Below are 22,396 nucleotides of genomic sequence, written 5' to 3'. Positions count from 1 at the left end.
AAATGTAATGATTAGTCATCGAGATAGGCTCTATTAATATGAATAATAATAATAATAATGAAATATTAATTTAACCTCTATTACGCCAGCTGAAAACATTTCTTGCCTTTCAAAATTAAATATATGTGTATTTGGATTTTATAAAACTGCCCTCTATAGTTTCTACATTTTTGGGAAAAATGAAGCTTACGTACATTCTGGCAATTAATTGTTAAATATAAGATGGGGAACATTTCGCAGTGTTGTGACAGCGAGTTCAGTATCGTTTAAATTGTTTTGAAAAGTATTGTTATTTAAAAAAAATTACTTCGTAAGTGGTCGAATCGTATAAACATGTTACATAATATTATGTTGTGAGTGTGAAAAAGGAAAGTTTAGGTGAGAAATCGAAGATATAACGGTGTGGTGCGAAACTGCAGTAGCGCCCATCAACCATAATAGGTTAGGCCTAGTTGCGAAGGATAACAGGCCTAGTGCTCCACAGAAGGTTTGACTAGGCCTACTTACAATGCACCTACCTAGCTAGGCTGGGTAGTTTCCCCTATTTTTAAAAAAGGCTCTAAGAAGTCACCGGCAAACTATAGGCCAGTTAGTTTTTAACTTCCCATTTTTGTAAATTGATGGAATCTGGGCGCTAGTTCCGTTTCGCACCTGTTTTTATTTCGACTTCCTTTTGACTCCAAACTTGTTAAGTAACTTATTGTGAATACCACACCTTAGAATTGGGCCTCATAAGTACTTTTATGAAGAAGAATCACATAAAAAGTAACAAATAAATCCTTTAAATTGATGATTTTACACTACAGACATGTTTCTCTTTCTTCTCTCTCTTTTCTGTTTCCCAAAAGAGCAACTATAATAGATGGTTAAAAACTCAATGGAATGCGTCTTCTTTTAATGCATCTATTATTGAAACACCGTTTAATTTCAATATATTTTGTCAAGTAAATAATGTGTAGCAGCAGCCAAAACAGCAAATCACTATTAAAAGATCCATTAAATATAAATCAGTTGATATGATTAAATCGCTTTATGTTGGATTAGTCAGGCCTCATCTTGAATTTGCAATCCAGGCATGGTCTCCTCAACTAAGGAAAGACATTCTTTTATTAGAAAAAGTTCAGAGAAGAGCAACTAGGCTACCACCTAGTTTGCATGGCATACCCTATGCAGATAGGTTAAAAGTTTTTAATTTAACAGGGAGGCTAACGAGGGAGGCTAATAGAGGGCCACAACCGGCCCACCTGCCTCTTGCACCACTCATTTAGAGTGGTGTATGGTGAGTTACTGACTGTATCTAATAAAATGTTGATTGAGACAGAGAAAGAAAGAAAAGAGAGTAATTAACAGAATTCATATTTTTCAAAATAGAATACTAGCCCACTAGGCCCTAGGCCTATGCCTTTTTCAGGAAACGGAAGACATCTTCGATAGATGACAAACAATGCCGTGCAACGAAACATAACCAACAGAAATAACATAGTGTGTTCAGACTATTTTCGGAGGACAAGTTACTTAAAAATGTGTAACTCCTAAACAGACAGTTGTATGGACACAATTTTTACTGTAAAATGTTCTTAAAAGATTAGCCTACATAACTGTAGAAAAGACTTTTTCACTGCTTAAAATCCATCGAAAAAACACCACCAATTTTTTTTTTTCAATTTTTTTTTCCAAAGTATGATTTCATTAATCTTTATTTTTCATGTTTTTGGGGGACAATACATCTTTAATTATTTGGTAGAATAGCATAATCCTATTTTTTTATGCCAATGCAGACATAAAAAACAACTGTTGCAGAATTTATTTTTGTAGATAAATATTTTATATTTCTAATCATTACATTATTGCTATTCTTTCCAGCATTTTGTAGTTATCTATTTTCTAGTAATATTGCTGGATACCAAGGGTGAGTTGTTTTTTATGTAATTTATAATTTGCCTTTTCTAATACGGTATTTGTTTTTGAATAACAATGTCATTCTATTTTTTGTTGTAGATTGACATGTAGGCCTACTGTATAATCTGCAAATTATTGTACAAGTATTTTTACTGTATAGATATTATATATACACTAGGTTAACAGCTTAACTGATTTTTTGTTTACAGTACATGGTCAATTGGTTACAGCATTTGACCAGATAGCTAAGGAAGGTGATGCTGAAGTAGTGATAACTTGTGATTATTTACAATTTACATCTGCTATTCCTGATGGAATACAATGGAATGAAGTAAATGATGGTGGAGTAATTATTAAAACAGGAATTGTGAATGATAAAAAGATGGAAAATGGACGCTTTAAGTTACACACTGATCCTGGTAGAGCTAGTCTGGTGATCTCACAACCGCTGAGAAATGATTCCAAAAGAATATTTCAATGTCAGATAACAATAAGTGGACATCTTAAAAATTCAAATCCAGCTACTCTAACTGTGTATTGTGAGTAGATTTAACGTTTTGTTCTAATATCACAAACGTCATTGCTACCATGAAATTGCATTTCAAAAGAAAGCTAATCTTTTCAAATCTATAGTTTATATTTTTTTGCAGATTTGGCACAGCCACTTCTTTTTGCCTCAGCTACTGTTGTCTACAAAGATCAATCAGTGACCTTTCCCTGTAGTATACCTGATGGTGATCCTATTCCTGCAATTACTTGGTATAAAGATGGAAAAACAGTCAACACCAACAACCCTTCTAGATATGAGATTGCAAATAACAGTACAGAGTCAGTTCTTAAGATTAAATCAGCTACTGAAGAAGATGGTGGGAGATATACATGTAAAGCAGAAAGTGATCAGTTTAAAGGAGAGGATGCTAAAACAAGTGTTGAAAAAAAGTTGATTGTATATTGTATGTAAATGTTTTATAACATAAACTAATCTATATAGTAATTGCATTTGGCTAATACAAAATATAAGAACAGGTCCGGAAAAAGCAACCAAAGCCACTATAAGTGTTCAGGAAAGAAAGGACTACAGAATCTTTAATAAATAATCGTAATGAATTAATTTAGTCTCATTTTTTTAGATGTTGCTGTTACTTTTAAATCTGAAGATGGCTTAGCAACATGTACAGCAGAGGGCCATCCCAAGCCATCATCAGTATTGATATTACAAGATGGAAAAGTTGTTCAGAAAGGAGAAAATACAACAACAATAGAAATAGATGACGAGATATGTGAATCAAATTTTACATGTTATGCAAAGAATGGAAAGCTTAATGAAACAACAACAATGGAGAACTGTAATACAGGTAAATATACCAATAAAATATAATAGTTAATTATATCTCAACAGTAATTGTAATAGTAAATAACGATTATTTTATTTACCTGATGTTTCTATTGAAGCCCAACTATTATATTTTATTTGTAATACCAACCGAATGAATCTTTTTAATGGCTAAATATACCATTTTAAGGTAATAGATTTAATGTTCCGCAAAAGAGGATGCAATTGAGACAGCAGACAGGTCTCAAATGTAGCAGTTTGATCACTTTACTAAAGTTACCCTACAGTTTTATTAAAGCATGTTTTCATCATGGATTGTGTTGATAATGTTCATTTCCTTTTGTTTAATCAAAGTAAAATGTTTACATTTTGGATGAATGGAAGTAAGTGCAAATCTGAAAGTTTGTTTTGTTCTTTGTATGTGCAACTAACATGTTATTATTTATTATTGCATAGCATATTACTATTATTATTATTGATATAATAACATACTTTTTAGCACAACTAAATAAAACTGCTTAATTTTTATTTATCATTGAAGTGAATGTGAATGTTCAAGTAAGATGATTTGCTTGAATAACCTGAATTTATGAATGAATAGAATAATGAAATACAGTATTACTTAGATTTCATTATTTGTGTGATAGCCTGGTTGTACGTTATGAGTTAAATTGTGTGTTGTTTTAAACCAATAAATAAAGGAATATTTGTTTCTTTATCAATTCCGTACTGTTTTGATATTGATGTGTTTAATAGTGAAATTAGTGTAAATTCTTTTTCAGGAGGTTTAGATTTGATGTACATCACCCTCATTGTTTTGATTGTTTGTTTGTTCCTATGGTTACTGCTTCTTGTTTGTAAGTAAACTTATTCCAGCATTAATTATTTTATTTCATGCTTCATTTACATAGCATCACATTAGGATCTTCTGCTAATTCTACCTCTGTGTGTTTTTATTCAACGGTTGAATAGTTTTAAGATGTCTGTTTACCATTAAATATGGAATTGATATATTTAGTTTTGTTGTCATTTTATTGTTGAAACATTTTTAGATTTATGAATATTTTTATAAGATTATTATTATTATTATTTTTTATATCATACTTTTCGTTTTATATATTGAATTTTTGTGATTTTCTTCTATTTAATACAATAATTGATATTAAATATTGCCCAAAAGCTCTTTTTTTTGGATGTTGATTTAGTTTTTGCTTATTTTATTGTGTATCTCCATTGAAATCCAGCCACTGATACCCACTGCATTGTAACTTTTTCAGTAATTTGCCTTTGGATTATTATATAGATATTCTTATAGCTTACTTTCTTTTTTGGAACATTAAGGTGTATGGATAATGATAACTCAATATATAATTTATAATAATATTGTTATTTTTATGATTTTTTATTCAAATTTTAGATTTTATGTATTACAAGAAAATTGAGTGGAGCAATACAGATGTTGATACAGTGGCAGTTGAAGGTGGTGATTCAGTTGAGATGAGTTGGAAATATCGTCCAAGTATTGCAAGGTTCAAGACTTTTGAAATAAAAAAAGAAAACAAAGTGCTTGGTTCAAATCAACAGCAATTCAGTAGTTGTAAAACAGTCTGTCAGTTTGTCGGTTATTGCTGTCTTTACTTTTGTGGATTTTGTTGTAGTGAATACTGTTACAAATCATGTAAGTATTAATATAATATATTTAAAGTATAGTAGTATATTGTTTTTCAGATCATTTTGTCAATATAATCATTTTTACATTTCAAAATGTTTCAATGTTTAATTTCAATTCATTTATTCTGTTAAAGTAGTAGTCTATTTTTAAAAAAATTCATATATTTTACCTCATACTAACTTTTTCAGGATATTTATCATCTATATATAAACTTACGTAAGAGAAAAATTTGGTAAATCGCGCGTTTAAAATCGAATGTTTACTCGATGGCAAATAAAAGATTTGGACTCATTTTGTGACAAGTTTATCTTTCGGAAGTAATTCCCAGGGTGCTAATTTTAGTTGACATAAATCATCGTGTCTATTCGTTTCTGTATATGACAATGTATTATAGTCCTGCGGTACGTACAGTTAAAAAAACAGTTTTTTAATGCTGGAATTACTATGTATTCGAGAACCATCTGTGGGCACGACCTAGATGGTTATAGGTTATTACTTGCATACATTTGGTTCTTTAAAACCAACTGTATACTGACTGTACTTGCTTAATATAATATAATAAAATATCAGTTCTTTAGTAACAGAATATTTTAAATTCAATTTGTTTTAATTTCACAGTTGAACACAAAGATACAAATCAATACAGGTGAGTTTGTTAAGATGATTACATAATACTGAAATGTTTTTTTCCTCGATATCAGGCCTTTTATTATTCAAATCTTTTTGAGATAAAGCACGATTTATTGAACAAATTTTGTGAATATTGCGGAACGTTTTATCTTGTGTGTACCACTAAGGCCATGGTCTCACTGGACTGATTTAGGGAATAACACCTTATACAGAATTGCATTTAATTTTTCTTTTAAATTACCAATTTTGTAAGTCTTGAGTGCATGTAGACTATAGCATACGCATTGAACGCAAATTAAAACAAAACACCCGACTCTTTGTGGAGAACGATCAAACGATCAGCGGTTCCTACACAGAACACGCTCATCTAACATACGCTTACAAATGTTATGTCATCTGTGTTTACCGACTGGAAAAGTTTTTTTTGCTGATTACTGTGCAATACATACACTAGAGGTGCCATTTATCATGAATTTTATGTTCAAGAGTATCATTTCCGACCATCTAGGGGTGTCATTTACCTAAATTTGCTTTATCTGTGCCCTCCCATTTTCCAAATCCTAGATCTGCCCCTGCTGACCCAGTGAATTAGCGCCCATGTACGCTAGAATTCAAAGGTCATTCATTACATCGTAAGTTCATAATACCTGTGAATAAGTATCGATTACCACCCATGTCGATGTGAACGTAGTGTTTGAATAGTCCAGCATGGGTGAAGAGTATCCGATGATGGTGAATGAAAGAGAACACTCTTGTTGTAGTTTATTATTATCTTATACTATGTGTTAACCCTACAGCAGTGGTGATACAAGTGGTGAAGAATATCAGATGACGAACAATGAGTTAGAGGTTGGCATTTAAATTATTAAAATTAAAAAGTTTATAATAAAGGATATCATAAAAGAAAGCCCATCTAAATCTGAATTTCTGTAATAATAATCTATTTACTATCAGTATGAATAACAGTTTAAAAGGTAAATTTAACTAACCCCCTTTATAACTCAGTCGACATACAATAAGACAAAGTTTGTTGTGAAAGTTTTTGAAAGTGTATGTGAAACTACTATAACATTTTCTAAATGCATTTTTTCAAAGACAAGTTCTAGGGCTGCAGGTGATGAAGATAGTACACTTTTAGCAGAACGTCAAGAAACATCTGGTGTTAATGTAGAAATTAATACTGAATGTGAAGGTAAACTTTTTTTTTTCCATAATAAATTAATAGAAAAACAAAACCAAACATACTAACTTTTGAATACCTTATAAAGTTTTTATGTTTAATTAGGTCATTAAAAATGTTCTCATAATCTAATCATCAAGTGGTTTATTTATACACATAGATGTGAATTCACATTCATTTTAACATTTTATATTAGTTTAAAATGTTGTTTAGAGCCCATGTATTAGCTAATCTCACACAAATATAGTGATGATTCATTGTGGTCAGAAATTACAAGCTTGAATATTGCCCTCTGGAAATTCCAAGTAGTTATTTGGTTTATATAGCCTATATCACTATCTGTACAAAGAAGGATGTTTATTCAGATGAAATCACAAACAGTATATAAAAATTGTGGATTTCCTTTTATATTAAACTATTAGACGGGCAAAGGCTAGTTGGTGATTATGTGTTTGGGAATCAAAGATAATCGGTCAATAGCAAAGTTCTCGAGAGTTTGCTGGATTTTATTTGTCTGACATGGAAATAACTCAGTCAAAATATATATTTATTTTATTTTATATTATTTTTATTGTTATAGCAACAGACTCAGATAGAAGGTAATGATTTATGGTATTTTATGATTTTTTTTCCAAACTTGAATATCCAGTTCACTTCTTGTCAAATATTTACTGTAAAAACTGATTATGCTTTTTTAAAAGCTATGTATTGTTTTCAAGTACAAAACATGTAAGATTTTAATTAAATGAACTTCAGCGGGTTAAACTCTTTTACACCCTAATTTTAAAGCAAACAGAAATTACGGTGATCACACAATCTTGGTATATGTTCTGAAACTTTGGAAGAAGTTTCCCCATAATATCAAAAAAATTGATACTTTTAACTACTACAAAGTACTGTAGGTTTGCCCTGTTCTGACAACTGTACTAGATGCTCAATACATTGAGAACACACATATTACCTCCAGATCACTAATATCTGCGCTCATATGTAATGATTGCTAAGGTCTTTTGCTGTTGCTATTAACTGTTTGCCTACATTGGTTGCTACTCTCAATTTTGTTTCTTTGTTTTAAAATCTTCGCCTTCTAATACTTTGATTGCTACTGTTTCTGTCATTGTCTGATGTTAGAATCTTCACCTACTGCTTACTTATGGTTGCTATCTTCTACAATACATCATATTATTTGCATTGATTTATCATAACCAATGATCAAAATGTTACATATATATATATTTTTACTATAAATTGTATAAATTTATTTTTTTACTATAAATAATAACTATAAACATTATATTTTTATAAATCAAATTTTTAAATTATATTTTTAATATCTTTCTAATGTTTGCCTGTACTCAAAAGATTTAGAATAGCAAAAGATGGCTTTCTTGAATTTGTATATAAATAAATAATTGTTTATCTTAACGAATAATGATAATAATTATAATAACTCAGTATCAGTAACTTTTTAATCATTTTTTATTTAATTGTATTTGTTGTGTATTGTAAATCACATGTTTGCCCTCTGGAATTGTTGTAGTTTTTTTTATATACCGAATAAATAAATAAAACTAGAAAGCCACTCCGAGAGTGCATACCTCCGTCTACTGTAAAATTCTCCTACATAAGATTTCTCCGGTAAAAAAATATATATATATATTTGTGTGTGTCCTAATGCTGCTTGTGATTTAGGCTAATTTCACTACAAGCTTGTGTATGCGAGTTTGGTGTAATGGTTATGTAACAAGCCTTTAAATTAACAATAGCTTCAGTTGACTAACAATAGAACAGCAACGCGAAAATCAAACAAGTGAATTTGAAAAGAAATAGGTTTTTTAAACTACTCGCATCAAAAAACGTGCACATTAAATCAAATTATGTTTTAAAATTACAAATCACAAATTATAACTCTTGCCTCTTGTACAAAAATGAAGTTTTTTGGACAAGTAGTTCTCGGGAAAATGCAATTTCAGTTTACTTGTTACTTTAAGACTGCTCGCCGGCTTTTGAAAAATTCTGTCCTATCTTTTAACACTAGCAGGTCTGAAAAGTATACTAAAAAGTGGTCCAGAATTGGGACCATGGTCCCAAATGGTCCCAAAATTTAATGTAATGGTCCTTGACCACATATCTATCTGTATATTCATTTTGGTAAAGATCTTGTAATTAATTTTTGAGTAATCCTGCTAACAAACAAACACACGCTACCGATTACATATACCTCCTTGGCGGAGGTAAAAAATAAAAAATAACCTGTATAATATCCAAAGGTTATTTGGTATATCGCTATTATTACAAATATATTTTTAGATATTTGTATTATATTATTGTGGTAGAAGATCTTGTAATTCAAAATAGTTTTTATTTCTTGTCTTATCTATTAAATCATGTAACTTGTCGACGGGGGATATCACTTTTGGTGTCCCCCATGATATCTTTGTCTTACGTAAATGTACAGTATATAAATATAGAAAGAAGTCAAATTATTTTAACACTCTCTTTCGTTTTAAATCCTAAATATTTTCCTAATGATATTGTATTATTATTACTATTTGTTTTAGATCTGAAACCTCATACTCAAGTAAGTAACAACACACTTATTTCCATTTAATTTGTAATTTACAAAGTATAACTATTGCATTTCATTAAGCATTATTTGTTGAGTAGATTTTGTTTGGTATGCAAAATACAATAGACATTCACACAAATCCAAATTCCAGTGAAAATGGTAATTGTAACACACTAGAAATATTTTATCCTGAAACTGCACATGATTCAAGTTAGTTCATTTAATCGGTTCACAGGAATAAAAAAAAAAGTGTATATTTTATAATAAATTGCAATTGTTTTAAGTGTTTACAAACTGAAAGCTAAATTATGAAGAAAAAAATTGTGTATTTAATTAATGTTTTTTTTCCCCAGTGTTTACAAATGGTAGAGGAAGCATCAGCCTAACACTTTCAAATCCTGTGAGATCTGATTCAGGGAAGTACAACTGCAGCATAGGGGGCAGAAGACAGCAGTATCCAGGTGTTAACTTATCTGTTTATTGTGAGTAATGTATAATTTTATTCTATATTTTCCTTAATACAGTGATTACATTTTATAGAAATTAAATGAGTACCTTTATCATTTCTCTATTATATACAGTATTTTATAGTTAGTTTAATAATCATGCAATAAATATGCAATGCAGAGCAGAATAGAAATAAATAGTCAAAGACACTCATGAAATGACCTGTAGTGCATTAAAATGTTCAAGTTGATGAACTTCTGGACTTTGTGAATACACCCTTCCAACTTAAGCTGGCACCTAAATTAACTGCTGTATATATAAACAACATGAAATTACTAAAATGTTTTGTTTTATTCATCAGATGTTCATCAGATGTCTTTCAATACAATAACCTATAGAAGCTTCAGTACACTAGCATATTAATTGTTTGTTACTCCATACACTCACACTTATTACTTAAGTACTAGAATGTGGAAGCGAGTGCTTAAATAGTTATTTAAATATTTAATTCAATCTATTTTTTTTTATTTTAAAAAAGTTCACTAGCTACCATTTGTTCTTTCATTTATTAGAAAATGAATAAATAATTTGTAAAAAGCAAATTCCATCAATTGCATATTTTTCTTTACAACTTTATACAATTTTAAGGGATTGAGATGGTAAATCCTAAGTACTCAACAGAATGTGGTATAAGTAATTTTGAAATGAAGTGCAAATATGGACCAGCAGATATGCCATTAACAGGTTACAAGTGGAAGAAGATTAAGGAAGATGGCACAACAGAGATTGAGGATTGTTTTAAAGATGACAGATTTGAAGTAAAAAGTTACCAAAATAACACTCTCTCTTTGAAGATAAAGAATGTTGTACTTGGTGATGCTGGGATGTATCAATGTGAAGTGAAGCTAGTAGATGGAGACAAAATACTGAAAGATACTACGCAGCTAATAGTTAGTGAAGGTAATGTTTATGTTTTAATTCCTGTAATGAGCAATACTTAAATATTATGATCACATTTTTTTCTTCAAACAAGTAATTAAAAAGATTCAAAGAAATGTGTTTAAACTGTAATGGTAATTCTTAAAATTTGGTTTGAGAAATTCTTTTAAGCTAAAAACTTCCTTGTTTTGCACAATATTCAGGTGATAGTGATACACCAGAGTGTTCGCGTGCATCATCTAATTATGACTACTACCACCACCATGTGTACTTTTTGTGTGTGTTGATTTTAAGTCTGTAAGCAGCTTTAGTTTTACTATTCCAATACTTCACATCTTAATTCTATAAATTACCAATTCATATTTTATCATTGAAATTTTTTAAACTGTTGACTGATTGACAGAGTTCAACTTGCATGTCGCTCTCATCTACTTCTTGCCCTCCTATTCGACGTACATATGAATTCGTGTGTAACAAAATCAATGGCTGTAAATAGTTCCGAATTTTATCCTTGATACAATTTGTTTTTTTTATAATAATTTGTCAGAGTACTTTTATCAGGGAAAAGTGCGCTTTTATTATACTTACTCCTCCTATGCGAATTAGTATACTGTATAACCACGTATTAAGGCAGAAAACGACTGTGCCTTGAACAGGTGACTGCTAGTTATAAATAAATTTGAGTTAATCAAGATTATATATATAATTAAAAGAAATGGCATGTTTCAAAGGAAGTTACATGCACACACGGTTTAAAATTTTATAATGCGAAAAAATCAATTTCTAATCAACTTTGACAATTCGCGCACGTTTTTGATGACAAAGTTAAACAATTATGCCTTTTTTTAACAGTCATATAGTTCTAAACTAAATAGTGAAGTTTATTTTTATTATATATTCTGGAAGTTGATGAGTTGTAGATATCGGATCATGCATCAATATGGCTAACCGGACATTGTGTGTCACTTATTTTCATCATTCCAATAAATTTCAATATGTTTTAGTTCCTCAGAATGAAAAGTGATACTCATGATTAAAACGTTTTCTGGAAGCTGTTGAATTGTAGATACAAATTCATCTACAAATTTTGTGCATCGGATGTTGTGACATCATATGGACAGTTCAATTATAAAGTCGTATTTTCATATTTTGCATAGTTGATGACATTTAAAAGAGCGCATTTCCATATTCTACATACCCAAATTTCATCAACATGTTGATATGTTGTTGCTCAGATAATTCCCTTTCAAAATTGCTATCTACGTGTTTCATTTTGATGACGTCATAATGTTAAAAATTGGAATAAAAGGCGGTTCCCGTTATTTTCACCTATTCTGGACTGTATGTAAGTACAGTATGTATACAGTATATAGTGTATACTGTATATACAAAATAGAGGGCACATAACATTTTATTTTCTTCAGGTCACAATGGCATAATCGTTTTTATGTGCGCAATATTCTAACGTATGACGTGCATGTGGCGTTTGCGCGGCGGATAACCTAACTCGTCCATAGTGACAAGTTCAAATCTAGTTAAAATTTAAATTACAAAACACATGTGACTGAAGTTAAATAGCAGTAAACTCTCCAAATTTAAGGATTTAACGGACGTCATCTAGAAACCTTAAGTTCTAGACATGGACTAACTGCCTGCATCGTTCTGTCATATCTTTCCACGATTGTGAGAAGAAATTCATAATGAAGACTCATTTATCTGATAATTTCCCAACATTAATGAATTTCTTCTTAAAGTCAATTGTTTTGCATTGTTGTTGCATTTTTTAATGTTTGTATGGTGAAATCAAATGTTGATATAAAGTTTACAGTACACCACTGAGTTTCTTGACGTTTCGATCAAAATGCTTTGATCGTCCTTAGGAGTGAGAATGATCAAAGCATATTGAAAGCATACGTCGAGAAACTTAACAGTTCTTTTCAGTACTAAGACACGTGGTGTACCGCAAACGTTATGTCAACGTTGTTGTTCTCTTTGGTGCTGTAAGTTTTTGTATTTTTATGAATGATTTTTAGATTTTTGTTGTTGATATGTGCTCTGGGTAAGAGGGTAAAACTGGCTCTTAGCCATAGGGATTTAGTTCCCTTTTGTGTTTCTTTGTAGTTGTTTGTTGTTGTTTATGATGTTTTGGCAATAAAGAACAAGAATAAGAATTCTATTTATAAATATACGTCAGGGTAGTTATTGATGAATAAAACAAATTTAGGTTGAACCATAATCCGAATAGGGGTGTTTTCAGAATGTAGTACAGACTGTCTAGTGGTTGTCGATTCTAAAATATACCCGCACACTTAATACGAGGATGCTTTGTAGTATTACAAGTACAAAATGATAATATTGACTGACGAACAAAAGTTATGAAATTACTATTTGAATAGCTAGAGAATATACATTTGTTCAAATCTATTAAGTTTGTGGCAATGAATAGAACAAGTTTCAATGCCCTTTAGATATTCTAAATTTGTGACTGTGGTTGGTAAACAAATGTTGCTTAATCAGTTCATAAAACCAGTGACCAGCAAAAATTTATCAAAAAAAGCAAACAATTTTTGAGTGTTTGAAGGATTTTTAAAAAGTTCTATGACTGCAAAATAAAATTAAGTATTCATCACACACTGAACTTAAATGTCACCAAAATAGAAAATATCGTACAAATAATTCATATTTGTAAGTTTTGAAACTGTAAAAGACTTGGACTATTTTGAAAGTTTGAAATCAAAGACTCAAGTTCAGTCGCGTTTGTTTGTCCGCCAACTCCCTTTTTTTTATCGTTGGATCTGTCATGGTGTAAAATTTAACTATATATCTTTGACTCTTTTGGTTTACTGACAACTTTTTGTCTGTTCTTCAATGTGTTAACCTTTATACCCTGGTCTTAATTTCAACTTGAATATGTGAATTTCAATCTTTAAATATTTAAAACTTCAGCCTATTTTTATTCAGTAATCATCTGTCTGAGTGTCTGTCCAGCCATCAGTTCTCTAATATTGTAACCGTAGGACATAACACATTATTTTCCGTATTAAGACTTGTGATGAAAGTCAGTTCCATTTCAATTCTTATTTGTCATGGACTGTCCATCAATACTCTAAAGCTTAGTAGTTGAATGTTACCTGGTTTTCTCTCAATGTATGCATATATCCAACAATACTAAACATGTTTAACTATAGACATACAACCTTCATTTTATATTAAATACCCTTTGTCCAAAAGTTAAAAATGAGAAAATTAAAGAACAGAAGGATTGACAGGTAATCATAGACCCGAAACTAGGCTCAATATCAGTAAAGTTGTAGACATAAATTCAACTTTTACAGTATATTGTATGTAGAATTGTCCTACATGTACAGTTGTAAAAAAGAAAACGAACGGATAGAAAGGAAAACAATATTTTACTAAAAAATAACAATTTCAGCAAAGTCAAAATTGAACTTTTAATAATTTTTTTCAAGAAATTTGACAATTTCTGTTCTGAGATTTAGTACATTTGTCCAACAAGGGAAACAAATGGAGAATTGGCACACACACAGGATTAAGACTGAAGTTCAACAGATTTCCAACAAAATACTTCCACAAAAAAAAAAAATACAGAATAAGTTTTAAGTCCAAAATATCTTAACAATCTTTACTGAATTATGTTAGTGGTTAAATTTGGTTACATTTGTAGTTCATGAAGTTTAATTTTTGTTAATATTTAAAAGTGGTTAAAGAAATTGTAACATTGATTTTTGTTACCGTAAGTTTAAGTTCAAGTAATCTTTATTATGTTTTCAACAACTGGTATAAAAACAAATTTGGTTGCAGGTTATGAGACAGAGAAACAGATTACCAATTACAAACATAAAAAGCTATTAGGCATATAAAACAATTTACAACGACATACAGAAAATTATAAAATTTCATGAAAAAAAACAACAAACAACCATCAAATTGTATAATAAAGATGAAAAGGTATAATATAAAAACCGTTTTAGCATAAAAATATGAGAAATACTCTATAAATATCAATTTTATAGAGGTTAATGTTACATTAGTAGTTATTAATAGTTATGTTATTAGAGGGTGATACAACATTAACATATTAGTATCTTTGTTTCACCTTATATAATTGTACCCACAAAAATATTGAATATAATTAAGTAAAAGAGAATCTTTAGTTTTCTAACATTAAATAATTCGTTTATTATAGATCCAGTATTAAAAATGCAAAACATGCAGTCCATAGCAGGAGGAAAAGCTGAGATCCATTTTACTATGTCAATAGAACAAATTCCAATTAAAGAAGTTTTTTTTTTTAAATGGGAATCTGATATTAATGATTGGAAGGAGGTTGCTAGTAGTTGGAAATTGTTTGGAAGACGTACTATAAAAAGAGATCCATTGTGGAAAGGTTTTCTTGAAATAGATAAAGTTAAAAGTTCTGATGCTGGTATCTACCTTTGTAAATGTGTCACAACAAAAAGTGTTTGTTACTCAGCAAAAAGCAAATTAGAAGTTAAACAGCCTTACTACAGTAAGTATGTTTAGTGTTACTACAGTATTTAGGTTTATTGATGTATTCATTTACCTAATATTTAGCCCTGCAGTACATTCTTTGAAAATTAAAAATGTGTTAAGATTGGATACAGACTTTATTATTAATACATCCTCTTGTTTTGTGAAATTCAAATTGGTGCAATATTATTTCAATTTAACTTACTTAACTTAATGAAAACATGCCAATTGGTGTATTGGTATTTTTAAAACATTGTCTTTTGCAATCACGTTGTCCATATATGCAACTGTTTGAATTTAAAAAAGATGATCTTTTTAATAACATATATCCATCAAAGTCACCCTGGAGCAACAATTGATGACCTTAGTTAAAAAAATTTAGTGAATACTAATATCAATCAATTAAACATGATTTTAATAGTATTCCATATAATCTTGAAATGGTTATTTTAAAAATTTTGTTTGTGTTTTTACTTTTTTTAAAGACATGGATGATTGTTTTGCAACATTTGGAGAAAAAGCTGTTTTAACTTGCAAGTATGAAATTGAGGATGGAGAGATTGTTGTTAGTTGGCATAAGAAGACAATTGGTGGAAATAAATTGATATGGTCTTCTAATGAATCAAACCCAATTACTTTACCAGAAAGATGTAAAGCAACTGTTGGTGTTAATGAGACCTGTTTAGCGTTTGAGAAGATCGCGTTAACTGATTCTGGTGTGTACTTATGTGAACTTAGTGAGATGAAAAGAAATTTTCTGTCAAAAAAGAAAGTAATACAAACAATAGCAGCAAACCTGTGTGTACAATGTAAAGTTTGTTTTATACCAATTTTTGTTACTTAAATTAAAATGAACACATATTTCATGGAGTTATTTTTAACCATTTTCAAGTAAACTTATGTTTTACCACAAATATAAACTTATTAACAGTAAAAACAATTATGTTCAGTCATCATCAATCTTAAAATTAGAAAATAAGCAATTAAAAAATATTGTTTTAAATTGTTCATAGGGGATGTTTTTACTGCAGCAGATTGTGACTCAAGAAATATTTACAGGTGAATTGTGTGGATTTATTTTTTCTGAACAATTAAGATCTTTACTATATTGAGAGATATTTAAGATTAAATAATAGATTGAACTCATTAGAGGGAAGAAAGATTGTTAATTATTACATACTTGGCAATAATAATGGGATTTGCTTGCAGTCCTAATCTTTTTGATATGGAGCTCCCCAATTTTTAATTTTCTTCCATTGCGGCAGTGTTCCACTCTCCTTTTTGCTGTGTTTTTCTTTGGTTTTTCTTGCTTTGTAAATGAATACAATTTGGCTGTTAGGCCACAAAGACAGATTGCTTGATGTAAATTTCCTCCAAAAGAGTTTTACAAACAGTAGTGTAAGAAAGACATATTATTTTCAATTTATGGTAGTCCACATCACAGTTTAATCATCATTTAATTTACAAAGTAGAAATGTAGTGTTAGTGTCTAAATTTTATTTCAGAAGAACTTGAACATATTATATTAATACCCAGATAGTGTGGCAATAAATATAAATGACTTTACATATTTCGTAGTATTGGTTTACATATAGAATGTAGGAGTTTGTACATTAGCAATGTTCAGAACTTCTAATACAATACATTGTGTTCAAACTGTTTGAAGACTCATTTATAAAGAAAACACAGATATCAGTAGCATGCTTACATAGTTCTTTTTACAATTAAAAAAAATATAATCAACACATAAACAATGAAGACATGTTTCTCTTGTTTTACAGACATCCTGTGGTAGTCTTTATAAATTCTCATGTTCTTGTCTTTTGTGAGAAAGACAACTCGGATGTAATAATGAGAAGAGGAAAGATAAACGGAAATAGTGTCATTGAATGGAAAGAATCAAGCGTGTTTTTACATAAAAAGAATAGAAGGTAGTACATTATATAAGAAACTATTTTATTCCGAATAAAGGACTAACATTTTTTTTAAAAATATAATTTATCCCAATAAAGTTGACAATCATGGTCAGGAATGCTATATGTATATTAGTTTAAGCAATACAAAATGTTGAACCAATTGATAGTTAATATAAAATGTTATTACAAATTATTAATATTACTGGTGTGCATTTTGTGTACCATTGAAAATTATGTGCATATGCATACATATCTTTTAAAACAACAACAGCAATATTACTTAAAAGTAAATGTGATTTATTTATTAAGGAAAAATGTTTTTTTTTATGTTTCATTTTATAAATTATCTATTGAAAAATGTATTTACTGTACAGCTTTCAGAACCTTGTACCAATTGTGACAGATAAGAAAGAAGGAAATGTTATTTTAATGTGTGTTAAAGAAGATAACAAAACAAAAGAGAGGAAGATAATAATGATGAAATCTAATGATGATGGAGTCAACTGGAGAGGACCAGAAGATGTAAAACTTGATTTGAAAGGATTTCCAGGAGTTAGTCTAAGTAAAGTCTATGTTTGGTTTGTATTGTGTTAAAGGAGTTTGTATTGTTGAGCCAGTAAGCCTGCCCTATGCGTTGTACTATATGCATTTAATTTAATTCAATGTAACTTTTAAGTTAAATTATACAATCTATATATAAATTATGGTTAATTCTGACAGGCGAGCACAATGGGAAAACTTCGGGACAAATCTCTGCCTTGGATACCTACCTGATCTATCTCAGATGTACCGCGAAATGTAAATTTGATAACATTAGTTTTCACTATTACGATATTGTTCCATATTTCTATCTTAGGAAGATATTATAAAGAGTTTTACAGCAAAATTTCTGATTTCATCGGTAGATTTTCAACTCAATTTCAATTGTACGCGGTCAAAGTAATTTCCGGGTTCACGATGAGTTTACAAGTTTACCTTGCAACTACCTGGTTTCAACTAAGTTGGCCGTTAGTGGCTATAGCCATTTTAGTTTTTTGTATATTTTCGGATCGGACAGCGCGTGTGAAGGTACAGTGGTTAAAAAATAAAAATTATACTGCAAATTAATAAAGATCAAATTAAATATACGCAATAAAGCATCGGGATATATTGTGGGGATTAGTATTATAAAAATTGTATAAGGAGATCTGATGATAAGACATTTTGTTTAAAATCGAGTGAAATCCTGATAGCCGAGTTTTATTGAATAAGCTGGCAGGAATAACTGTAGGCTATCTGTGTCACTTTAGGACCGAGATCTCTGCCCATGTTTGCAAGCCGTCGAAAACCGTCTTCCTTCTTGGTCCGAAACGGCCCACTCTGTCACGGAAGTTAGTTTCAAAAGATGTTTAAATTAAATAATGTATTAATTATTAGGATGGTATTTATTTAAAAAACGCCTCCCCAATAAAACATCACTTTAAATAATAATCGCATCCCCCCAACCCAACTATCTAATAAACGCCCATCCACATTTATACACACAATATTGTATTATATTTATATCTTCGTGTTTGTTTAATTTGTTGATTTGTATTATATTTTGTAAAATGTATCTTTTGCCTGAATAAATAATAATAATAATAATAACTACAATATACTCCGGTAGTAATTCATCATAGCAATATCCGTTTTAAAAAGTACAAACACTTTTTTTCAGGCCTTGGTGATGGTGCATGCTTAAATTCAGGGCTTTTGATTGTTGCAGGAGTTTGGAGTTGGACAAATGTTGAGAATATAGAAAGTAAGTACAGTATTTTCATAAACGTTCATACTTTAGCAGCACTTTTAATTTTAGGTTAGTTTAATTCATTGGATAGAGTGGAAATAAACATCATATTGTTTAATTAATCGTTTATTTCAATAAATTAAAGTAAATTGTTTTTTACAGAAAAACTATTTGTAATGACAAGTACTAATGATGGTGACTCCTGGAATATTGTAACTGCTGTTAAACCAAAAGATGGTACATTAGGAGGACATGTACAAGTAAGATTAAGAAGCCTATCTTGAAAATTGTAGATTTTATTTCAGATTCGAATAGTAACATAGCAACATTTGTAACCCATATAATAACTTATTATTAGTCACCTCTAAATGGCTATTTGTCATATAATGTGATTTGTTTACAGCTTGTTGAATATGCAGATACCAAAGTTCACATCTGCTGTTCATTGGAGAATTCTAAGCAGCGTTTTCATGTATACAGTGATAAAGGATTTAAATCATTTGATGTTGGGGATGAGGATACCATTTTAAAGCTGAATACAGAATACCAGGTACTGTGTAATATGTCAGTTTGTGTATCTAGTTGTCCTTTCTTTAGTATCATCTATTAATGCACTACCTGACATCACTACAATTAAATTATGTACTTAAACGTTTGTACAATACAATATGGTACTGTACATACACATAATTGGTGAAAATGGAATAGAAATTGAACTTCATGGAAATATACCATAGCACTCTTTAATATTTATTAATCATTTGTAAATTATATAATGTTTAAATAATGAAATACATGTATAAATTCTGCCTCATTGAGGTGGTTAAACTCTATTTGCCTTTTAATATTACAGTAATATGATATTTTATTACATTTAAATTATTTTAATATCAAGGGTGGTATCGTACGTTTACCAACCAAGACAGATGAGTTCTACCAAATAGCAATGGCAAGTCATGGAAATGAGACAAATAAGGATCTTACACTTCACTTAAGTGAAGATGGTTTTAAAACATGGTGTCAGTTGTACACACTAGGTGCAGTGAATGCAGAAGAATCTGGCCTAGCTTACTACAGTGTAAAAGAAGGGGAAGAAGAAGCAGAAGGAATAGTGTGTGTTTACAGTTATGGTACAGAAACAAAGGGGTATAATATTGGAATGCAGTTGATAGTTGATAGTTTGGTAAATAATTAATTATGCCGGAAAAAAGAAATTCAGAAAAAGTTCAATGCCATATCAAGCCATGGCCACATTTTATTATTTGACTCTTACGTTTTGCCTTAGTTTGTCTTTGAATAATTCAGAATTTCCAGAAACTTTTAAAAAAATGTTGTTTTTCTGTGAATTCATTTATTCAACAAATTCACAGCAAATTGGATTATATGCATTACAAAAATCGCACATATATAGAATATAAAACTTACTGCAAATAGTCTGGAAACAATTATTTAATTAAATTAAGTATAAGATTGTGATATACGACCGTAGTATTAAAGTAGTGGTTGGGAAGCAAGTGTACTAATTAAATTACTTAGAAGTTTAGAATATATATTCCGAGAAAAAAGTCATACAAACATTTTAAACTTTAGATTTTATTAGAATTGCTAATAAAGAAGTTAGCTGTCATTCGCGAATCACTATCTTATGTGGTTGGGATATCAAGTAACTACATTATTTTATATCCTTTTTTGTTATTAGATTTTAACATTTTAGTAGGGGCCTAACATTAATATCATGTGTATTATGTAGTTGGAGAAAAGTAATATAAGTACTATATTATTATAATTATAATTTTTGAACATTCCTTATCCTTTTATTCCTCCTGTGCTCTGTAGTCTTGTTTGCCTTGTTGTAAATATTGATGTTCATGTCCTATTTATAAATCTTCTCCACTATTTTCATACTTCAATCATTTCCATGATAATAATAATATTAATAAATAATAATAATAGTTCATTCTTATATATACATTATTACCCCGGTCATTTTTGAGGATCATACACGTATGTCAACATACTCTCATTATAATGCAGCTATAGTAATCAGCGCAAAGTTGTTTCTTGATCCGGTACCCATTTTATTCACTTGGGTGGAGAGAGGCAAATGTAAGTAAAGTGTCTTGCCTAAGGATACAACCATACGGCGAGAGTTGGATTAGAACCACAATCTCACGATCAGTAATCAAACGTCCAACACACTGTGCCACACGCCCTCACATAATGATGTCAACTTTTTCTGTTTTGGAGTGTTCGTGCTACATCGCCTGACTATTTTGCACAAGATGTGCATAAACCGAACGTCATACGTTTTACATAGTTCTTCGAAATAATTAATTTACTTATTTAAAACATGAATTTCTATGTCACAGTGATGAATGAATACGCGCCGCAATCGGTTGACCAAATCAAACCTTGTTGTATTCCGCCAAATGAGTAACTTCTGATAATGGCATGTTTGCCAACAGTTATTGTATAGGTACACATTCCGGTCATCGCATAATAATTTTACTTTATTTTTTAAAATGTCGCGTTAAAGTTGTATCATAATTTGTGATGAAGTCACAGACTACGTGAACATGAACCAAATAAAAAAAAACGCCGCGAAGAAACAGCAGTCAAAATAAGCTCCGCGCTGAAAGAAAATGTAATTATCATTTACAGAATCAAACACGGAGTAAAACAAGTGTTTTTTAATTGATTAAAATACCTGTATTGTGCTTCTTTTCATAGTGCATTACACCTACATTTGTATTCTATTATGGCGTATATCACCAAATGGTAGAAAGAAGAAGCAGCAGCAGCGACGGGAATAGCGTGTGTTTACACCTACATTTGTATTCTATTATGGCGTATATCACCAAATGGTAGAAAGAAGAAGCAGCAGCAGCGACGGGAATAGCGTGTGTTTACACCTACATTTGTATTCTATTATGGCGTACGATTACCGAATGGTAGAAAGAAGCAGCGGCGACGGTAATAGCGTGTGTTTACACCTACATTTGTATTCTATTATGGCGTATATCACCAAATGGTAGAAAGAAGCAGCAGCGGCGGCGACGGTAATAGCGTGTGTTTACTGCTTAGTCTGGAAAATTATGCAAAGAGGACAACACAGAAAAATTCTGAAAAAAGGGAACGTGATACGATGGGTCTTGTTTCCACAACATTGCATGTTGATTACATATGCATGTTTCAGCAGTGAGAGGGTTTAATGATTCTGATGGTACTGTGTGTGGACGTGACTCTTTACCCTTCAGATACAGTATTTAGAAAATGGTAGAGTTTGGTTCAATTGCTTATAATAGGCCTATACTATACTAATACCTATAATAAATTTCAATCCTAGTTAAAAGTTCAAAGTTCAAAATCTGTTATTACAATCAATTAATTGTGATTGAATGTTACAATTTATGAAATATATATAAGTTAAAACATTAAGATAAAAAGTTACAGTTTGTTTTAATTAATGTATAATAATACATAAAAGCTATAAAACATGCAAAAATTACAGCCCAACAAGACGAAATTTGT

General features: G+C 30.2%; 3 protein-coding genes across 3 annotated transcripts in view; 1 reads left to right on the top strand and 2 right to left on the bottom strand.

Moving 5' to 3' along the window:
- Positions 1 to 22,396, bottom strand: part of LOC144849760 (uncharacterized) — an 82,516-nt gene that overhangs the window by 17,551 nt on the left and 42,569 nt on the right. The window lies entirely within an intron of this gene.
- Positions 1 to 22,396, bottom strand: part of LOC144850464 (uncharacterized) — a 43,970-nt gene that overhangs the window by 16,747 nt on the left and 4,827 nt on the right. The window lies entirely within an intron of this gene.
- LOC144850465 (obscurin-like) lies at positions 1,306 to 21,111 on the top strand. The gene is made up of 22 exons (XM_078707750.1): positions 1,306 to 1,339; positions 2,109 to 2,438; positions 2,550 to 2,852; positions 3,030 to 3,254; positions 4,015 to 4,089; positions 4,650 to 4,841; positions 5,523 to 5,550; positions 6,332 to 6,383; positions 6,630 to 6,726; positions 7,295 to 7,313; positions 9,276 to 9,295; positions 9,637 to 9,765; positions 10,379 to 10,690; positions 14,877 to 15,200; positions 15,667 to 15,990; positions 16,195 to 16,240; positions 16,963 to 17,112; positions 17,472 to 17,659; positions 18,797 to 18,880; positions 19,028 to 19,125; positions 19,269 to 19,415; positions 19,761 to 21,111. Exons 1-22 carry the CDS (start codon positions 1,306 to 1,308, stop codon positions 20,058 to 20,060), a joined length of 3,477 nt encoding a protein of 1,158 aa, XP_078563876.1. The 3' UTR covers positions 20,061 to 21,111.

Source organism: Antedon bifida, chromosome 8 (genome assembly GCF_963402885.1).
Source record: "Antedon bifida chromosome 8, ecAntBifi1.1, whole genome shotgun sequence".
In the NCBI taxonomy this organism is placed as follows: Eukaryota; Metazoa; Echinodermata; class Crinoidea; order Comatulida; family Antedonidae; genus Antedon; species Antedon bifida.
Note: the sequence above shows the minus strand (reverse complement) of the source record. Positions and strands in the feature narration are given on the sequence as shown.